The 19395-nt window shown below is 37.9% G+C and overlaps 1 protein-coding gene across 2 annotated transcripts; it reads right to left on the minus strand.

Annotated features, from left to right (window-relative positions):
* Positions 1-63: 63 nt before the first annotated feature.
* Positions 64-16798, minus strand: LOC308078649 (cytosolic sulfotransferase 1-like). Of its 2 annotated transcripts, none has more exons than XM_080419909.1 (8): positions 16661-16798; positions 15993-16128; positions 15675-15803; positions 15215-15315; positions 12602-12728; positions 11913-12010; positions 3316-3490; positions 64-191 (listed from the first exon to the last, which is right to left on the minus strand). In XM_080419909.1, exons 1-8 carry the CDS (start codon positions 16679-16681, stop codon positions 79-81), a joined length of 900 nt encoding a protein of 299 aa, XP_080276035.1. In that variant the 5' UTR covers positions 16682-16798; the 3' UTR covers positions 64-78. The 2 variants fall into 2 exon arrangements, with proteins under 2 accessions (XP_080276035.1, XP_080276034.1); XM_080419908.1 differs by having other exon boundaries at positions 15993-16131.
* Positions 16799-19395: the final 2597 nt, after the last annotated feature.

Consider the following 19395-nt stretch of genomic DNA (forward strand, 5'->3'; position numbering starts at 1 on the left):
AGCACCATATTATGCATCAAGTTATAGTGTTGATCCATGATCCATCTTTATGCCTGCATATGACCTGGCCAGACATCTCTACACTTCGATACGGAATTGTAGAGTGGGATTCTTCATCTTTGTCTTGTAGTCTTCATCAAACAGTTCATTCTGGGCCACGGTGAAATGGTTCTTCCAGTCACCAACCTTTCCTAGAAGATCAGGGTTCAAGGTGTTCTTTATTGTTACGTCTTGTGTACATGTATAGGTACTCACAAGTAAAATGTACTTTGTTCTGGTTCCTCACAACATTGTGGCAGCATCATTAATAATAATAATAATAATAATAATAATAATAATAATAATAACTAGAAAATGTGCTCCTCGGAGCACAAGTCTCCGCCAGCAGATCCGTGCTATTTTAATCAAATGAAATCACTTACCCTATCTTTAACCATAGTTCTCTAGGAATGTTCTAATTTTTACGTAAAATAGAACATATTACTATATCATAGCAATTATATTATCATAACAATAAGTAATGAGATACAATAAGTAATGAGATACAACCTCTGGCTGGTGAACAGACAATAATATTAATTGTCATAAATGTATTACTGTATTACAAAAATGTATATATACTATGACGCATCTGATATATAGCAATTATATTATCATAGCAATAACTAATGAGATACAGTAGGGTAAAAGATATATATTTTACCCTAGACAGGAAGGTACTGTTCCAATCAAGACTGATTGATCCTGTCTTACCTCACTTCAAAGAACATAAATGGCTTTTTGAAGTGACACACCTATTTATAGGGTTTTATTTCGTCATACGTCCCTCTAGCCAATCAAAGGCATTGGTGTCAACATATTGACACGTGTCACGTGGAGCTTGACCAATGTTAGCTTGGCTAGGGGCCATGCTAACACACGGCGGGACGAAGCGAAAACATACTCTCCACCTCCGGCGGAGACAATAATAATAATAATAACAATAACAATAACAACTAGAAAGTACTGTTCCTGAAGAAACAGTGTGGGATTGCTAAGAATGAGCTGGTATTGAGTATTGATAGTGTTAGTAGTGTTATAGTAGGGTCATAATACAATGACATCAGTATTATGACGTCACTAGAATGGCATTATGCATTATGACTAGAATGGCATTATGCTTTATGACGTCATTAAATGTCATTTCTCCATTGAAATGACCCTAAAAACTGTGGGAATAATAATAATAATGATAAATAGTGAAGATAACATTAGTGTGATCGCTAAAGCGATCCCACAATGATCGCTAAAGCGATCCCACAATAATAATAATAATAATAATAATAATAATAATAATAATAATAATAATAATAATAATATTCTAGGTATATGCCACAAGGAAAATAATCAAAAGAAAAAAGAATAATCAAGAAGAAGGACAGTTTGACTGACTTAAAGGTGCTGTGTGCAAGGCTCTTGCTTCTAGGTTATACACTTCTATTTCGTCACCTTGCTAAACTAATGGCCTAAGTCATTTTTGAGGACAATTATATTTTTGCCATTTTTGCTATTTTTTAATCCTGAAAAGTAAAAGTTTTGGACAGGAAAGTGACCTGTGCCAGTGTCCTTGGCATTGTTCAACACACGTGCTGCAAAAGCTATAATGAGCCAAATAACGAGGTCTAAACATTTATTTAATCCCTATCTAATCCGATCAGATTTGGAGTTTGGGGTTCAAAACCAAAAAAACATCAGATCAGCAAATCAAATTCAAGCTTCAATTTGCCTTAGACCACATTGGAGGGCTAGATTTCGAGTGGATTACCATAGCAAAACACACTACACAGTGAATTTAAATATGTTTCATTATGAATAAAATGTTAAGGTTTATAAATTAAAATAGTACCGTATTTGTAGCCTTTATGGTTGATTAACATTTTCATGTATTTTAGTCACATCTGAATCCTTATTCTGGGCACAAGAAAAAAGTGTCCTTTGGGCCAAAATCAGTATCTGGCAATCTTGAAAAGGCTGAATCTGGATCAGAGTGATCCTATCCCGATTTTTTTTGAAATACCGGGACAACATTTGGCTGGATTGTCTGATCTTGGATCACAAAATTTCACAAGATTTCTAAATCTCATCCGATCATATAGGGATTCAAGGTTGAGTTGAGTTGTTGGGTAGTGTTGATTTTGACAGCAAATTTTGACTCAGTTTTAGTCATAGTCTTTTGAATCAAATCTAAATCTACAGTTGATTTAGTCGACTAAAATTCCTTGATGGAATTGTAATGGCTGATTTTACACTTGGTTGCATGCTGAAAATAGCCGATCTACAAGCTCACAACGCCTCGCGGCGTGAGGCGTTGTGAGCCGTATTATTATTTTGGCTAATGTTCTCCTCAGAATAGGGATGCCATAGGGTTGAAGTGGTTAATGTAACAAAAAACATCCTATCACACAAAGATTTGGCGGACCCCCTATATATAGTAGCTCTGAGGACCCCCTAGTGGTCCCGGACCCCCTGTTGAAGACCCCTGTCCTAAGGATCCCAACACTACTCATAAACTGCAGGAGAAATGATCTCCTTGTATCATCGCATCGTCTATTCCAGTGGTTCTCAAACTTTTAAATGTCAAGGACCCCCAGATTAATACTTATTAGCCCGCGGACCCCAATTTGAAAAAATATGCCAGGGACCCCCACAAGAGAAGATTTTTACGGCTCTAGCAGTGATTCTCAACCATTTTAATTTCAAGGACCCCCATGCATTATTAGGCTACGGACCCCCACTTAATGGCATTTCTATCTCTGCGACCCCAATTTATATTGTAAAATCAATGTTAAAGGTAGGGTAAGTGATTTACTTTGATTAACATAAGTGTTAAATAGCTCTATATTCTGATAGTACTCATTGCTATAGAGTGTTTGTTCAGTAAAAGGAGTCTCCATGTCTCTCCAGCTCTTTATTAAACAGAAAATGCATTTTCAGTGCTCTCTCCTGATTGGCTTAAATTTTGTCACCTATCTCAAAATGTACATATATTCTGTTTACTAAAAAGCTGGAGAGACCCCTGTGACTGAACAAACGCTCTGTAGCAATGATTACTATCAGAATAAAGTGCTTTAACCTTTTTAACAAAAAACAAAATAAATACCCAAAAAAATCACTTACCCTACCTTTAATGTAACTATGAGAGTGTACAAATGGAACCATAAGGGTCCATTTGGTTCCTAACTATCTATCATTTAGCTGGGGACCCCCTGGGACTCCCTCAAGGACCCCTGGGGGTCCCCGGACCCCACTTTGAGAACCAATGAATGATCTATTCACCTTTCCGCATGAAGGGAGAGACTTTGAAATCCATTTCTGCTTCAGTGGAGTAGTTGGCCATCTTGTTGTTCTTCATGCTGTCAAACTGCACTCCTGCTCTGATGCTCTCCTTCTCTTCGGCTGACGGACACAAACCAAGGAAGGAGCACAGTCTGTCTATCTGAAGACCGGTGTCCTGTGAACACAAACCGTGATCAGAGACAAATCCTGCTTCTGTTGGCCGATAAAGAGTTAACATTTTGTATCTCCACATTAACCGATTAAGACAGGAACGCATCTGTGTCATTTTGGACTTCTTTGGCTATTCAAAAAGTGCAGATATACAAGCACAGAGTGATGATAGCTATGAGCTTGTAGATCTGCTATTTGAACATTAATATTTTTAAGAACAAAATATTTTGAGATGGGCGTCTGCGGCCAAATACATATCATTTTGGGGGTCCTTGACATGAAAAAGTTTGAGAACCACTGATATTATAGCAACATAAGTTTTTTCCAAAAACAACTTTTAGGATTTAGAAGACATTTGTAGAATCCCCAGAAGCAAAGATTCAAGTAAAAATGTTTGCTTTAAAAAGGGTCTGTGTACTTTCTGGCAGTTGGATTTTCTTTTGGAAACCACAAACAGAAATCCGCCCATTGCGCTCATTTTTCATTTTTCATTTAGGGTCGCGTCGGTTCTTTCGCTCCCGTTCGCTCCCATGTTTCATTTTTCATTCTTCATTTTAAAACAAGTTACGTTCGTTTCGCTCCCGTCTTTAATTTTTCATTCTTCAATAAAAAATAAAAAATGAAACGTAAGAAAACAGGGTTTTGCTTTTTCATTCTTTCATTTCTCGATCTTAATCAAAGATACTGTAAAGACAAGACCAGAAGCGGAAGTAGATTTAGTACTTAAAAATAAAAGTGTATATATATATATATATATATTAAATATAATTTTATTATACCGTAGGCTACATGATTATAACATTACTATGGCTACACCAATGTTAGACAGATGGACATATATATAGATAGATATATAGATAGATATATAGATAGATAGATAGATAGATAGATAGATAGATAGATAGATAGATAGATAGATAAAGATAGATAGATAATATAAATATATTATACTGTAGGCTACACGGTTATAACATAAACATAATTATGATAGGCTATATTATTATATTAGGCTATTAACATTATGCAAGCTAATTATATTTACCATGGTTACGTCAATAAGAAGACAGATCTATATCTGTCTGTCTGTCTGTCTGTCTGTCTGTCTGTCTGTCTGTCTGTCTGTCTGTCTGTCTGTCTGTCTGTCTGTCTGTCTGTCTGTCTGTCTGTCTGTCTGTCTGTCTGTCGGTCGGACGGACGGGCAGATATAGGCCTACGTGATTCTCTTCTTTTCATTTAGACATGCGTTTTTTCATCCAAAATGTGTGTTATATTTATATTATTTAGTTGCAGCATGATTAATTAATAGCAATATTACGGAATAGGAAAACAGAAACAAATCTACCTATATAATTTGAACTTGGAAAGTTGGGTTGAGACTTGAGAGCTATAGGTGTCGCTACTCATTGAAATTACATCTCTGCTGACGTTTTAATCGGATACAGCATAGGTGGGCACTAGGGACATCTGGGCACCAGGAAGAGTGGGTACTATGTGCACTGCCTGTGAGATTGAATTCTTTATTAACAATGATTATTAACACCAGTTTTCCCGGTGCCCAGTCTTCCTGGTGCCCAGATTTCCCTAGCGCCCACTCTTCTCCACCCCTAAGTGCCCACTCTTCCAAGTGCCCACATGTCCCTCATGCCCACTCGTCCAAGGTGCCCAGTTATCCCTAGTGCCCAGAATGTTTTGGTGCCCACCTATCCTGGCTGTTACCGTTACTAGCCTATACATAAATACACACTGCAGTTATTTCCACACAGTAGCCTACAATTTAAATCGCCTATATAGCGGAACAGATTAATATCTTCAAATAACTGGTAGCTGCTTTCACTAATGCCCTGTCAGTCATCAGTGTAAGGGTTTGACAATATTATGCCCGTAGAAAGCACTGCCGTCTGCAACGATGAAGCAGCCTTATAAAGCTCAGCAGGTCATGTTATAGACCTACTGTACTACAGCATGTTAGATTTCCTCAATACACAATAATAAACATCTGCAGATGTTCTATCAGACAGTGGTTGCAGCGTCCTTTTCTATGCTGAGGTGCGCTGGGGAGGCAATATAGGCAAAGGGACACACTCAGACTGGACAGACTGAGGGTACCATACGTGCGCTCCCGGTGCTATCTATCTATCTATCTATCTAATGTAGTAACCTAAAACAATTTAAAAAAAAATGAAGCCACTCATTGTCATCAAGTGTTTCAGAATCGGTATAAACAAAACGTGAATACTATCAATACAAAAGATACAATGGAACTTTGGACTGGTACATCAGAGCTTATCAATATTCAGTGTCTGTCTGTCTGTCTGGATGGACGGACGGACGGACTTACGGACAGATTGATAAGTAGACTTGATTATAGCCAATATATTATTTTATTTTCATTTACACATGCGCCTTTTCACCCAAAATGTGTGTTATACTATTTACTTGTAGCATGGTTAATTAATAGTCCCTGTTTGCGTAGCCCCCAAATCGGGCTCCCCAAGTTTTGCTCGCTGTGTGAACTGTTCAAAGACGCAACAACAAGCTCCATACTAGCACTCGGTGGTACTGGTGCGTCTCTGACCGTTTCTGTCTGTCTGTCTGTCTGTCTGTCTGTCTGTCTGTCTGTCTGTCTGTCTACTCTGTCTACAGTAGGCCTACATAGAAGGATATAGACCTAGGAAATCCAGGTGTCCAAACGTAATAATGTTGATATTGCAGTAGTAATTTTAAATCGAGTCTTTACAACTGGCTGGAAATCTGGAATCTCATGAACTTGGATGCTACAATATTCAGACCCTGCCCTATGGCACACAGTGCCCGTGATGGGATCATTCCTTACAAATGGTTACATACGGTTGTAGCCTATGTTTGTCATAATTGTAATACTTTTGGAATAATCACCATGAACGATCGAGCTCAATCTCTCCCTGCCATTGCGCACTGGAGTCTGGACGTTTGGTTGTTCATTGATTACAAGTTACACAAATAACACAAATAACCTCTTGCATTATATGGTCAATAACGCCAAAAAAGGGGAATTGTTAAACCAGTAGAGAACAAATAGGGCTCTAATCATTATGATTAGAGCTCTATTGGCTAAATATCTCCCCCTCTTTTTTGGCATTATTTGTGTAAAAATAATAAAGTAATGCAAAATCCAGAGCTGATGTGCATACCCACGGGCCACGGCAATGTGCAGGATGTCATTTTACAGGTTTTGAATTCATTCAATACATTTTACATAATCTACTGGTGAGTATCAATAGCGTTGCGCCTCGACAACCTGTGGGTTTCAAACGGTAGAAGCATGCGCAGTGGCGTTTTATATGTAGAACTATTGCAATCCCAGATTTGACCACCAGGCGATGGCCGCTTCAATGTTCTACCGTGGCTCTTGGTGCCACCTCCTACCAATACAATATTAACTACCCCCCACAGTTAAGAGGTTCACATCTCACTCTGGGAAGATCTGTTATTTTCGGTTCCCTCGATTACCATGGCTGGTACACACTGTATGACTTAAAGTCGTCAGGTTGTATTACTATTAATCATACTGCAACTAAAGCCAACACATTTTGGATGAAAAAGCTTATGTCTAAATTAAATAGATTGGCTAAAGTACATGTATGCATCTTGATATATCTGATTCCTAATAGTGTTTCAAGGAGAAAAACAACCTTTGTAACTGCTGGGGATTTCAAAAACAGTCATTATACAGTTGGGTTAAAAATGTTCAGTTGGCCATTAGTGGGCCTATTTGAAAGCAGACATCGTTAGTTGGTGCTATAATCTAAGGTTGAATCTAACACAGTTGAGACTGGTAGGACACTATCAGATTAGCAATATATACACAATTAGAAAATATAAACAGATAGAACATTTTCCCACAATCAAGAGAAGTGTCAACTTTAATTTTTTAAGTTTTATTTTTCTGGCAGGATAACATGACGGCACCTTGGACGAGTGGGCATTAGGGACATGTGGGCACTTGGAAGAGTGGGCACTTAGGGGTGGAGAAGAGTGGGCGCGAGGGAAATCTGGGCACCAGGAAGACTGGGCACAGGGAAAACTGGTGTTAATAATCATTGTTAATAAAGAATTCAATCTCACAGGCAGTGCACATAGTACCCACTCTTCCTGGTGCCCAGATGTCCCTAGTGCCCACCTATGCTGTATCCGATTAAAACGTCAGCAGAGATGTAATTTCGATGGTTCAATGAGTAGCGACGCCTATAGCTCTCAAGTCTCAACCCAACTTTCCAAGTTCGAATTATATAGGTAGATTTATTTCTGTTTTCCTATTCCGTAATATTGCTATTAATTAATCATGCTGCAACTAAATAATATAAATATAACACACATTTTGGATGAAAAAACGCATGTCTAAATGAAAAGAAGAGAATCACGTAGGCCTACAGTATATCTGCCCGTCCGTCCGTCCATCCGTCCGACAGACAGACAGACAGACAGACAGACAGACAGACAGACAGACAGACAGACAGACAGACAGACAGACAGACAGATATAGATCTGTCTGTCTGTCTTCTTATTGACGTAACCATGGTAAATATAATTAGCTTGCATAATGTTAATAGCCTAATATAATAATATAGCCTATCATAATTATGTTTATGTTATAACCGTGTAGCCTACAGTATAATATATTTATATCATCTATCTATCTATCTATCTATCTATCTATCTATCTATCTATCTATCTATCTATCTATATATCTATCTATGTATCTATCTATATATATGTCCATCTGTCTAACATTGGTGTAGCCATAGTAATGTTATAATCATGTAGCCTACGGTATAATACAATTATATTTAATATATATATATATATACACTTTTATTTTTAAGTACTAAATCTACTTCCGCTTCTGGTCTTGTCTTTACAGTATCTTTGATTAAGATCGAGAAATGAAAGAATGAAAAAGCAAAACCCTGTTTTCTTACGTTTCATTTTTTATTTTTTATTGAAGAATGAAAAATTAAAGACGGGAGCGAAACGAACGTAACTTGTTTTAAAATGAAGAATGAAAAATGAAACACGGGAGCGAACGGGAGCGAAAGAACCGACGCGACCCTAAATGAAAAATGAAAAATGAGCACAATTTGTGGTTTCCAAAAGAAAATCCGGTAGCACTTTACAATAATTACCCGTTATAAAGCATTTATAAACGTTTATAAGCAGTTTGTAGACTATTAACAAATCATTAACAACCTGTTTGTTGACATTCGTAAATGATTACTAAAACCTTTATAACTACAGTTACACATCATTTATAAAGTATTAGTAAGTAGAGAACTATTCATGAATAAGCCATTTATATACATCTGTAAATGATTATTAAATCATTTGTAACGACCCATTCTAAAGCATTTATAAACGTTTATAAGCCGTTTGTAGACTATTAACAAATCATTAACAACCTGTTTATTGACATTTGTAAATGATTACTAAAACCTTTATAACTACGGTTACAAATCATCTATAAAGGTATTAGTAAGTAGTAAAACTATTCATGAATAAGCCATGTATAATACATCTGTAAATGATTATTAAATCATTTGTAACTGATGTTACATAATATATACAAGCTATTGGTAGCTTGTTCATGTTTAACATATGCTTTGTTAAACATTCCTAAAGTATCTATAAATCCTTAGTACGTGTTATTATGTGCCCTATAGTAAAGTGAAGACAGTTCATAATTTACAACTGTCTGTTAATGTGTTTGTTCATGTTTAACATATGCTTTGTAAAACATTCCTAAGGTATCTATAAATCCTTAGTACATGTTATTATGTGCCCTATAGTAAAGTGAAGACAGTTCATCATTTACAACTGTCTGTTAATGTGTTTGTTCATGTTTAACATATGCTTTGTAAAACATTACTAAAATATCTATAAATCCTTAGTACATGTTATTATGTGCCCTATAGTAAAGTGAAGACAGTTCATCATTTACAACTGTCTGTTAATGTGACTTTCTCCTTACCTGTTGCAAACTACCTGGCTTTCATGAATGCAGACACCAAACAATTACTAGAATTATCTTTCATGTTTAATATATGATTCGTAAGACATTCGTAAAGAGCATGTTGACCATTTTTAAACGTTCATGGGCCTTGTTGTAAAGTGAAGACTATGCATTATTATTTCATGTTTAACAATGATTAGTACAATATGTGACATCAAAAAGTGGCAGAAGTAACGTTATAGAGTATAAAAGTATAAAACAATTCATTAAGATATAAAATGTAGCAACTCTTGGCCACAGCACACACACTGACATTTAAACAAAGAAATTCATCACAACAGAATCACAGAGTAGCAGCTTGGAGCCTCTGCAGTCACCACCTCCCAGTGCAAGTTAGCTTTAGCTGCTAAGCTAAACTGCTAAGCATGGAGGACATTACTAGCCTACACATCAAAACAAACATTGTGGATACAAACAGCCACCATCAAAATACCCCCTGGTCATAATGCTACTTCATGTGTGTAAGATTAGCCATTTTATGTTACTCGATCACCTGCAACAAGACAGTTAAAACAAACAGGAATTAGACATATTTCTGTCCAGTCTGCAACTGCATCACTGTTCACTTCCTCCCTAGTAGGCTACTGCAGGTGTAATGCAGGTAATCAGTGTGTTGCCAGATTTTGAAAAAGAAACACGCGGACAGGTCTATAAAAACAAGCCCAAAAGAAGCAACTAGGCTCAGGCCCATGATAACGTCTGCAAATGGTTTACATACTCTTTACGAATGTCTTACGCATCATTTGCTTAACATGAAAGATAATTCTAGTAATTGTTTGGTGTCTGCATTCATGAAAGCCAGGTAGTTTGCAACAGGTAAGGAGAAAGTCCACATTAACAGACAGTCATAAATGATGAACTGTCTTCACTTTACTGTAGGGCACATAATAAAATGTACAAAGGATTTATCGATATTTTAGGAATGTTTTACAAAGCATAATGTTAAACATGAACAAACACATTAACAGACAGTTGTAAATGATGAACTGTCTTCACTTTACTATAGGGCACATAATAACATGTACTAAGGATTTATAGATACTTTAGGAATGTTTTACAAAGCATATGTTAAACATGAACAAACACATTAACAGACAGTTGTAAATGATGAACTGTCTTCACTTTACTATAGGGCACATAATAACATGTACTAAGGATTTATAGATACTTTAGGAATGTTTAACAAAGCATATGTTAAACATGAACAAGCTACCAATAGCTTGTATATATTATGTAAAATCAGTTACAAATGATTTAATAATCATTTACAGATGTATTATACATGGCTCATTCATGAATAGTTTACTACTTACTAATACCTTTATAGATGATTTGTAACTGTAGTTATAAAGGTTTTAGTAATCATTTACGAATGTCAACAAACAGGTTGTTAATGATTTGTTAATAGTCTACAAACTGCTTATAAACGTTTATAAATGCTTTATAACGGGTCATTATTGTAAAGTGCTACCGAAAATCCAACTGCCAGAACGTACACGGACCATAAGGCATATATATATAAGATTTGCAAAGAAAATCACGGTTTCCCCCCAAAAAATAGCAGATCTACAAGCTATTTTTGAAGGTATAAAATAATGGTTATACTGTAGCTGAAAAATCTAAAATGACACAGTATGCGTTCCTGGTTTGAATGGGTTAAATATCTTCAACAGAAATAGGCGATCTACAAGCTCACATTGCATCAAGTGTCACATTGCATCAAGTGTCACATTGCGAGCGTGTAGATAGGCTATTTTCACCAAATGTTTGCGAAGAATAGGGCAATCAGCAATCAATCAATAAACTGTATGAATACGTAAAATACACAGGTAAAATAATGAATGAAACTCGTATTTATGCAAGCTTTCATGTTTTGCAGTTAAAAATAATAAATAAAGAATTAGAAGTAGAAGAAGGGAGAATAGAATTAACACAAAAACACCTGAAAATAGCAGCATGTTAAAATCAGTATCATGCAGCTTAAAATAAGCCTATATCACACGTGTGTATTCAGTAGGCTATAGTGCAGTCATTTTGTCCAATGTGTATGGTAGAGTATGTTACAATAATATAACTTATACAATGTGTATGGTAGAAATATAACTTATATAATTGGCATTGGGGTGGTTGTATTTTGTCTCCCTATTGAGACATTTACATTGTGTCAAAAGTCATAATCTCACCTATACACAGGATCTGACATGAATCAAGATTCAATGTATACCCTGAGCAAGCAGACAGGCTCTATTAGCTCAAGAGTAAACATTTCAGCACTTGCGCAGGAAACCAGGTTCAAATCCGGGGGTAGAAGAGGAAAGTTACAAAAGTATGTTGTGGTTTAAACACAAACACATACAGTGCGGTAATAGGTATGTGCACCTCAATCAGATCTTCATAGAACATGTAGTGGAGTTTAGAGTGAGCCTGTCTTTTCTCCCACCAGCCAGTTACATGGTCATGCCAAGGGCCCCACACCACTGAAACCAAAAGAACAACAAATTAACCCATTCAATCCGGGAACGCAGCTCTGTCATTTTAGATTTCTTTGGCTATTCATAAATAGCAGATCTACAAGCTCATAACGCGACACAGAGTGCCGCGCTATGAGCTTGTAGATCTGCTATTTTTGAAAAAAAAACGTGAACATTTGTGCAAATCTTTGAATATATACATTTTTAAAATTGAACATTTTACTCAAATCTCTGCTTCTGGGGTAAGGTTTGGGCTATTACAAAATGTTTTGAGATGGGGGTCCGCGGCCAAATACATATCATTTTGGGGGTCCTTGACGTGAAAAAGTTTTAGAACCATTGATATAAAATATTTTGTTCCAGTGACCCCCCATGTTCCCTTTAAATATATATTCAAATTGTCATGATTTTTCAAAAATATCTACAAGCTCATAACGCTATTTTTGAATAGCCAAAGTATGAAATAATGGTTATATCTAAAATGACACAGATGCGTTCACGGATTGAATGGGTTTATGAAGGAACTTCTGGACGAGAAAACAATGGAAACCCATGAAGATGATCGCACTGGTTTCCAGTACTTTATTTCACACTCACGCTTTCCGTCCATGAACCTCTGAAGGTAGCTGCTCCAGTCTCCTGCCTCAGGCTGGACCAGGCACATGCGATCAAAGTGGAAATAGGACACGGCGTTGTCTTTGGCATTACGCGCCACGTAGACCACCTATATTTACAAAGAAAACCACTAAAAGTCACTTGAGGCAAGCTTGGTTTTGCCTCATGCTGTGCATTTGTTCAAATGTTGCTCTGTGTTAAATACCATGAGAGATATGAAAGTTATCTTCTCAGGTGAAAAAGGGAAAGCAATGTCATTTAACACTTAAAAGGATCCCTGGCTAATAAGCCAAATATGCCTTAAAGGTAGGGTAAGTGATTTGCGTTGGTTAAAATAATTGTTAAATAGCTCTATATTCTGATAGTACTCATTGCTATAGAGTGTTTGTTCAGTATTAGGAGTCTCCTTGTCTCTCCACCTCTTTATTAAACAGAAAATGCATTTTCGTTTCAGTTTCAGTTTCATTTCCAATTTTATCCAACCAGGATAGAGAACTCAATCAGGATACAGATTAAACAAGTGAAATTGGAAGTGATGACACTAAGAAATGAGCAGACAAAATTTGAACTGGAACACTATACAAATTAAGCTTAAAAATGGGTACTTTCTCCTGATTGGCTGAGATTTTGACACCTACCGAAAAATTTATTTTCTGTTTATTAAAGAGCTGGAGAGACAGGGAGACATCTGTTACTGAAAAAACACTCTATAGCAATGATTACTATCAGAATATAGTATTTTAACCTTTTAACAAAAAACTTTTTGTTTTAACCAAAAAATATCACTTACCCTACCTTTAATACATTATAATTGTCCTCTGTAACTAAAATGTTGAATTAGAAAAACTTTTAATATTTGCTTTATTTTAGAAATAGTTCATCTTCCACTCAATCTGGGCAATGCCCGTCGCAAGTTGATGATGTAATTTGTCCATGTGTGGTCCAGCCCTATGTAATTTATGGAATGCATGTGAAAATAAAAAACAACGTAATACTTCCTACGGTTAATATGAGCATCAAATCATTATTTTAAAACAAATTATTAAGATTAGTATAGTTCCTGAGGGACTCCGCTCATCAAAGTATAGGGTTTAAGTGGTCAACAGTCAAACTGTGAAGGAGCTCTAGTGGTGCAGTGGTAAAGTGCCTGCCCACCACCAACAGAGGTTGTGGGTTCAAATCCACCGTAATGAGCATCCGGCTTTGTCGAGCGTCAATTGGCCCATGTTCGGGGGAGGAAAGCCGGGCGGGGGAGGGTGATAATTGTCATTGCAGCTAATGCTACGGGCTGGGGGTTGGCACCTGTCAGCAGGGAGTGTTGGGCGGGAGGAGTAGGACGAAGGGCAGGCTCTAAGTCCTCCCGGTGGGGGCTCCTCACTCCTCAAACTTTTTCATGTCAAGGACCCCCAAAATCATATGTATTTGGCCGCGGACCCCCATCTCAAAATATTTAGTTCCAGGTTCCCACAGAAGCAAGAATTTGAGTTACAAATGTTCGCTTTAGAAATATATATATTCAAAGATTTGCACATTCGCACAAGATTTGCACAAGATTTGCACATTAAAAAATAGCAGATCTACAAGCTCATATCCGCGATATGAGCTTGTATATCTGCTATTTTTGAATAGCCAAAGTATAAAATAATGGTTAAAGTGGTTAAAATCTAAAATGACAGATGCTTTCCCGATCTTAATCTGTTAAAGAGGTGGTGCCATGGTTTTGCACTTTTTCTGTTTTTCATGTGTCTATGGTGTTTTATGGTGTTTTATGTCTTCTGACTATTTTGAATTTCTACCTGGAGGCTGAAACCTTGAGGGTCAAACGTGCCAATAGAGAAACAGCGCTTTAGTAACATAGTAAAAACATACCCTCCCCCTCATTATCATAACACATCAGGTGAGGAGGAGGAGGGACTATAGGACAGGTGGGTGGTGCTAAGGTGGTGGAGGAGGTGCTAAGGTGAGAACCAGGTATACTTAATGAACTGGAGGCGTGTCCACATAAAAACATAATTTTAAAATTTTTGTACACTTTTTTGAAAAAAATCTTCCTCCTAGTATAACCATAATACCTGATGATTATGTTTTAGGGGGGGAAGAAATCAATGAAAATCACGGCACCCCGTCTTTAACAAAGGCACACGCAAAGAAACACTGAACCAATTAATGATCTGTGTGGAGAATGCCCAAGATAACCTGATAACTCCCAAATACTACTTCCTCAGTTGATTATACTGTATTGCACTGCCTGTCAAAGTAATGGAGTCATAAGTTGATTAAAAAGGTATTTATTACATATATGCTGTACCCTAAGGGCCGGCGCGTCCATACAGGCAACATAGAGCCTAGAGCCTAGAGCGGCAGTTTGGAGAGGCGGAAAAAAAAGTCGGGAAAAAATAATAATAATGATAATAAATCGGTAAAATCAGAATTAAATAACATAACCCTAACCTAACCCTAACCCTAAAACCGAAATAAAGAAGCCAAAAACGTATCATAATCCGCCCAAAACCCGAAAAATTTCGCGCACGCACGGGGGCGCATCAGAGAAATCTCGCCTAGAGCGCTGATCAGCCTAGAACCGGCCCTGTATACCCTGCTGCCTTGCTCCCAGAAGGACTTTGGCACGAACTGGACTGGAAGATGGGTTTTGATGAGGCGAGGAGAGGTGGTCAGTTTATCTGCCAATTCTGCCCCTGTACGGAGGAATAAAAGGTGAGCTAAGCAGCATGTTTTTGCAATGTCCTGTTACATTAAAGTGGCTTGTTTTGATCCGTGATCCCAATACAAATCTCACACAAACTTGTTTAATGATTGATTACAACTGGATGATATGCCAAAGCAATGACCTTTCATGAACTTTAGAATCAGTGTTCGCCTTGTTTACATACAAGTGAATGGCACTGTTTGTGAGGATGAACTTGCAATGAATAAAAAGTCAGTTATCAAAGGCAAACATGTATGGGTTTATAGTATGATAAAGGGAATTGAAGCAAGGTACTATCATTATAAAGATGTATTGCAGAGTGCAGATTGAGAGAGGAGGAACTCAAACCTGGAGGATAAGGAGGCATCATGAGTTCCAGGAAAGGCACCCTGTCATAGATTGGAATGGACTTCTGACGCTCTAAAGATGTCTGGCCAAAATACAGAAGGTCTAGAATATAAGAGACCCATGTAGTGCCTGAGAGATGAGAGAGAGAGAGAGAAAGACAGAGAGAGAGAGAGAAAAAGAGGGGGGAAAAGACAGAGAGAGAGAGAGAGAGAGAGTGGGGAGGGGGGAGACAGAGAGAGAGGGGCGGGATGACATCTTTAAGTCCTGAGTCATCCCAAACATCTGCAGACTCGAGTGTCATCACTTCCACACACTGACCAGCTTTAGGATATGTCGCAATGAGGATGTCATCTGGCCTGGCCTGAAAGTTTTCGACGTTCTCCCAGTTGTCTGTGAAATAGTTGACCATAGAGACTCCACGGAAGTCAAACAGCTTTGGTCGAGGAGTTGGCTTCTTCTGAAACAAAAACATGAAGAATGACCAGCACAATTATCCGAGTTCATGAGCGGTCTAAATCAACATTTTTGAATGGAAGAATAGTTTTTTTTTGGTTGGGAAGTGAGTTTTTCATTGTCTCATTAAGACAGAGAGCATTTTGATAACAAAGTGTAAATTAATGTGAAGAATGTGTGGCATGAATTCGAATTGACATGCACTATCTAGGGGAAAAACTAAAACACATACAGAATTTTTTATTAGTAGATCTCTAGATGTAAATTAGATTAAATTAATATTCAACTAAGGCAAGGCAAGGCAAATATATTATAGTACAGCACATGCACCGAGGCAAGTCAAAGTGCATTATATAAGGCAGAAAATGCGTTATATAAAGACATGAAATAACATACCATTGCACACTATCAGCAACTGAGGAATATCATATTGCGTAAGAACAGTAGTGTTTATCTTAGCGATAACTCCTCTCAAAGCTAACAGAGTAGACAAAGACAGTTGCACAACAGAGATAACATTAGTAACAACAGACCTTGTCCACAGAAAGTGACATGCTGACAATTCAGAATGATGTCCTTGTATGTGAAGTGGTTTCTTCCTCTTTTCTCCGCCACAGCTCTCCCGTGTCCGGCTGTCCTTCCTCCCTCTATTAGTCGTGTTACATACAGTTCTGTGCTCTCTGAACGACCTCTCTCCCTCTGTGTCTCTTGTTACTCTTGGCTGTGGTTTGAGTCCCAAATATTTTTTGTAGAAGCCCAGCTCCCTCGCCTTCCTCGCAATAAATGCTCTGATCTATCTTCACGTCTTAGCTTAAAACTACACTATCTAAAGCTGTGTGCTCAAGGTTGGACCACGTTCAAGGTTCATGGTCCAACTTGTATTGACCAGAGTCATAGTGCATTCACATCTGCTGTTGTGTCCAGGACAGTGCAGGACGAAAAAAAAAAGAGATCAACATGAATAAAATAATGAATTCATAACTTCCAAAACTTCCGGACACATCTGTATCAATGTGCCTGTGCCTTGCGTGCTCTGCAGGTGTGTCTTTAATTACAATAAGACTATTCCATTTCCACTGTGATGGTCAAAAACCCAGATGACCCAGATGTGTGCAAGAAGAGGTTTTTCACTCGTACAGAATTCTCATGATCTTGGGATCCACATCTGGATTTCTTACTGTTTATGATTCTGTGGTCTGTCCATGCACAGCAAAATCCAGATTTATCTGTGTATGTGCATCAGTGTTAATTTTGACCATACATTTTGATTTAATTTAACCATAGTATTTTGAATAAAATTTCATTTAGTCACATTTTAGTAATCTGAATCTAATTTTAGTCTAGTTTAGTCGACTAAATCTACAGTTGATTTTGTCGACAAAAACATATTTTGGCAGGCCTTGATGGCGTCGTAATGGCTGATTTTACACTTGGTTGCATGCTGAAAATAGCCAAACTACAAGCTCACAATGGATGAAGAGTTGCATTTTATTTATAATAGGAGATCTACAAGCCATATAACAAGTGTGCACCCTTGGTTGCGATGAAGAAGGATAACTATAAAAAGTGCTCCTCGGAGCACAGGTCTCCGCCAGGTCACGTAGGTAATTGTGGACCAGCAATGTTCGGAATTCGCCAATCAGGATGGAATATGAAAAATCCGACGGATCCTGACTATAGAGATAATGTGTACCGATTTGAGTGATGTTTGGAATAAATGTGTAGGAGTAATATTTTTTTTTTTGTGCAAAAATTGGCCTCCTGGTGGCGCTATAATAGGGCAATGTTAAAAAGCAATTGTTCCTCAACGTAGTGCGAATGTGCGCGCAAAGTTTCACCGCAATCGGACGCTTCGTGATTTGCCACATTTTGTTCAAAACGGGCCACTCCTGCAAACTTTAGATGTCAATCTTAGCCAATCAGGATGGAATATGTCGGCCTCCTGGTGGCGCTATAAAAGGCAGATTTGCAGGGCAAAGGTTTTTGTATGCGCATCTAGAAAGTTTTACACTGATCGGTGCAGTTATAGTTAGAAACACAAAATTGGCCTGCCACCATGAGGCTGATTTGAACATTTTCAAGTGGCATTTCTTCCTTGGCCTAGTGGGAATGTGCGTGCCAAATTTCACGGAAATTACACACTGCGTGATTTGAGGGATTTTGTTTAAAACAGAGCACTCCTGCAAACTTTGTAAGCCAATCTTAGCCAATCAGGATGGAATATGAAAAATCTGAAAGACTTGTTTGGTTTAATGACCATAAAGATACTGTGTATGGATTTGCAAAATATGAGTTCTGTCAAAAAAAGTGTTTTGCTAGAATTGGCCTCCTGGTGGCGCTATAACAGGCCCATGTGAAAAAATTGGGGCAGAGCTTCTGCTCTGGAGTCCAGTGAGTGTGTGTGCACAGTTTCACTGCAATCAAGCCAACGGTGCCGGAGTAGATTAGCTGTTCACAAATGGACACACACACACACACACACACGGACACACACACACACGGACACACGGACACACACACACTGACGGACGGACAGACGGACAGGGTGCAAAACATAGTCTCTATCATAATAATTACAGAAGAGAATGGAGCGTAGCGGTGAATGTTCTGAGCGTTCTTTACCGACTGATAAGAGATTGTGTTTGTTTATCAGCGTGCCTGATTTGTACTTTGTCACTTTGTCACATCCAATATAAACTAAACACCTGGATGTGAATCGCCCGTGTGTACATGTGTACTGCCCGCTGTCTCTGTGATCTGGTCTATTTGAAGAAATAATCCAGCGTTTATTTTGAGGTGAGGATATGAAGAATGCATAGGCCTACGTTTTCAATCATAATTGTTTTTGGCTGAAGAGCCATTCTACATGTTATGGTTTAAACTTTAAGGGGAGCTGGTCAGCTTCGTTCAGACCGGCTCAGCTCAGCTGGAGTGACAGCCGCCTAATTGATTTGACCTACTTTTCCATACATCCCTGGGCCCCCATGCAAACTTAATATGGAATTTTGCTGTGACATAGCCTACTTCTATCTTCCAATAGGCATAGGAGATAATGGCAACTGCAGAGCACAGAGAGCAGTCAAATGTAATGTAATGTTTTTTTGTCCCACAAAGTGAACTGAATTTTTCACTTCAGTGTCTCTTTGTTCTAGAGTACAGATGTAGCCTTTGAGCAAAAGACTTTCCGTTTTTTTATCAGTTAAGTAAAGGGAAAATAATAAGCTCCAAACACCTGCCTGAACAGTGGGTAGAAGATGGACCTGGACAG

Source organism: Gymnoscopelus braueri (genome assembly GCF_963280865.1).
Source record: "Gymnoscopelus braueri genome assembly, chromosome: 22".
In the NCBI taxonomy this organism is placed as follows: Eukaryota; Metazoa; Chordata; class Actinopteri; order Myctophiformes; family Myctophidae; genus Gymnoscopelus; species Gymnoscopelus braueri.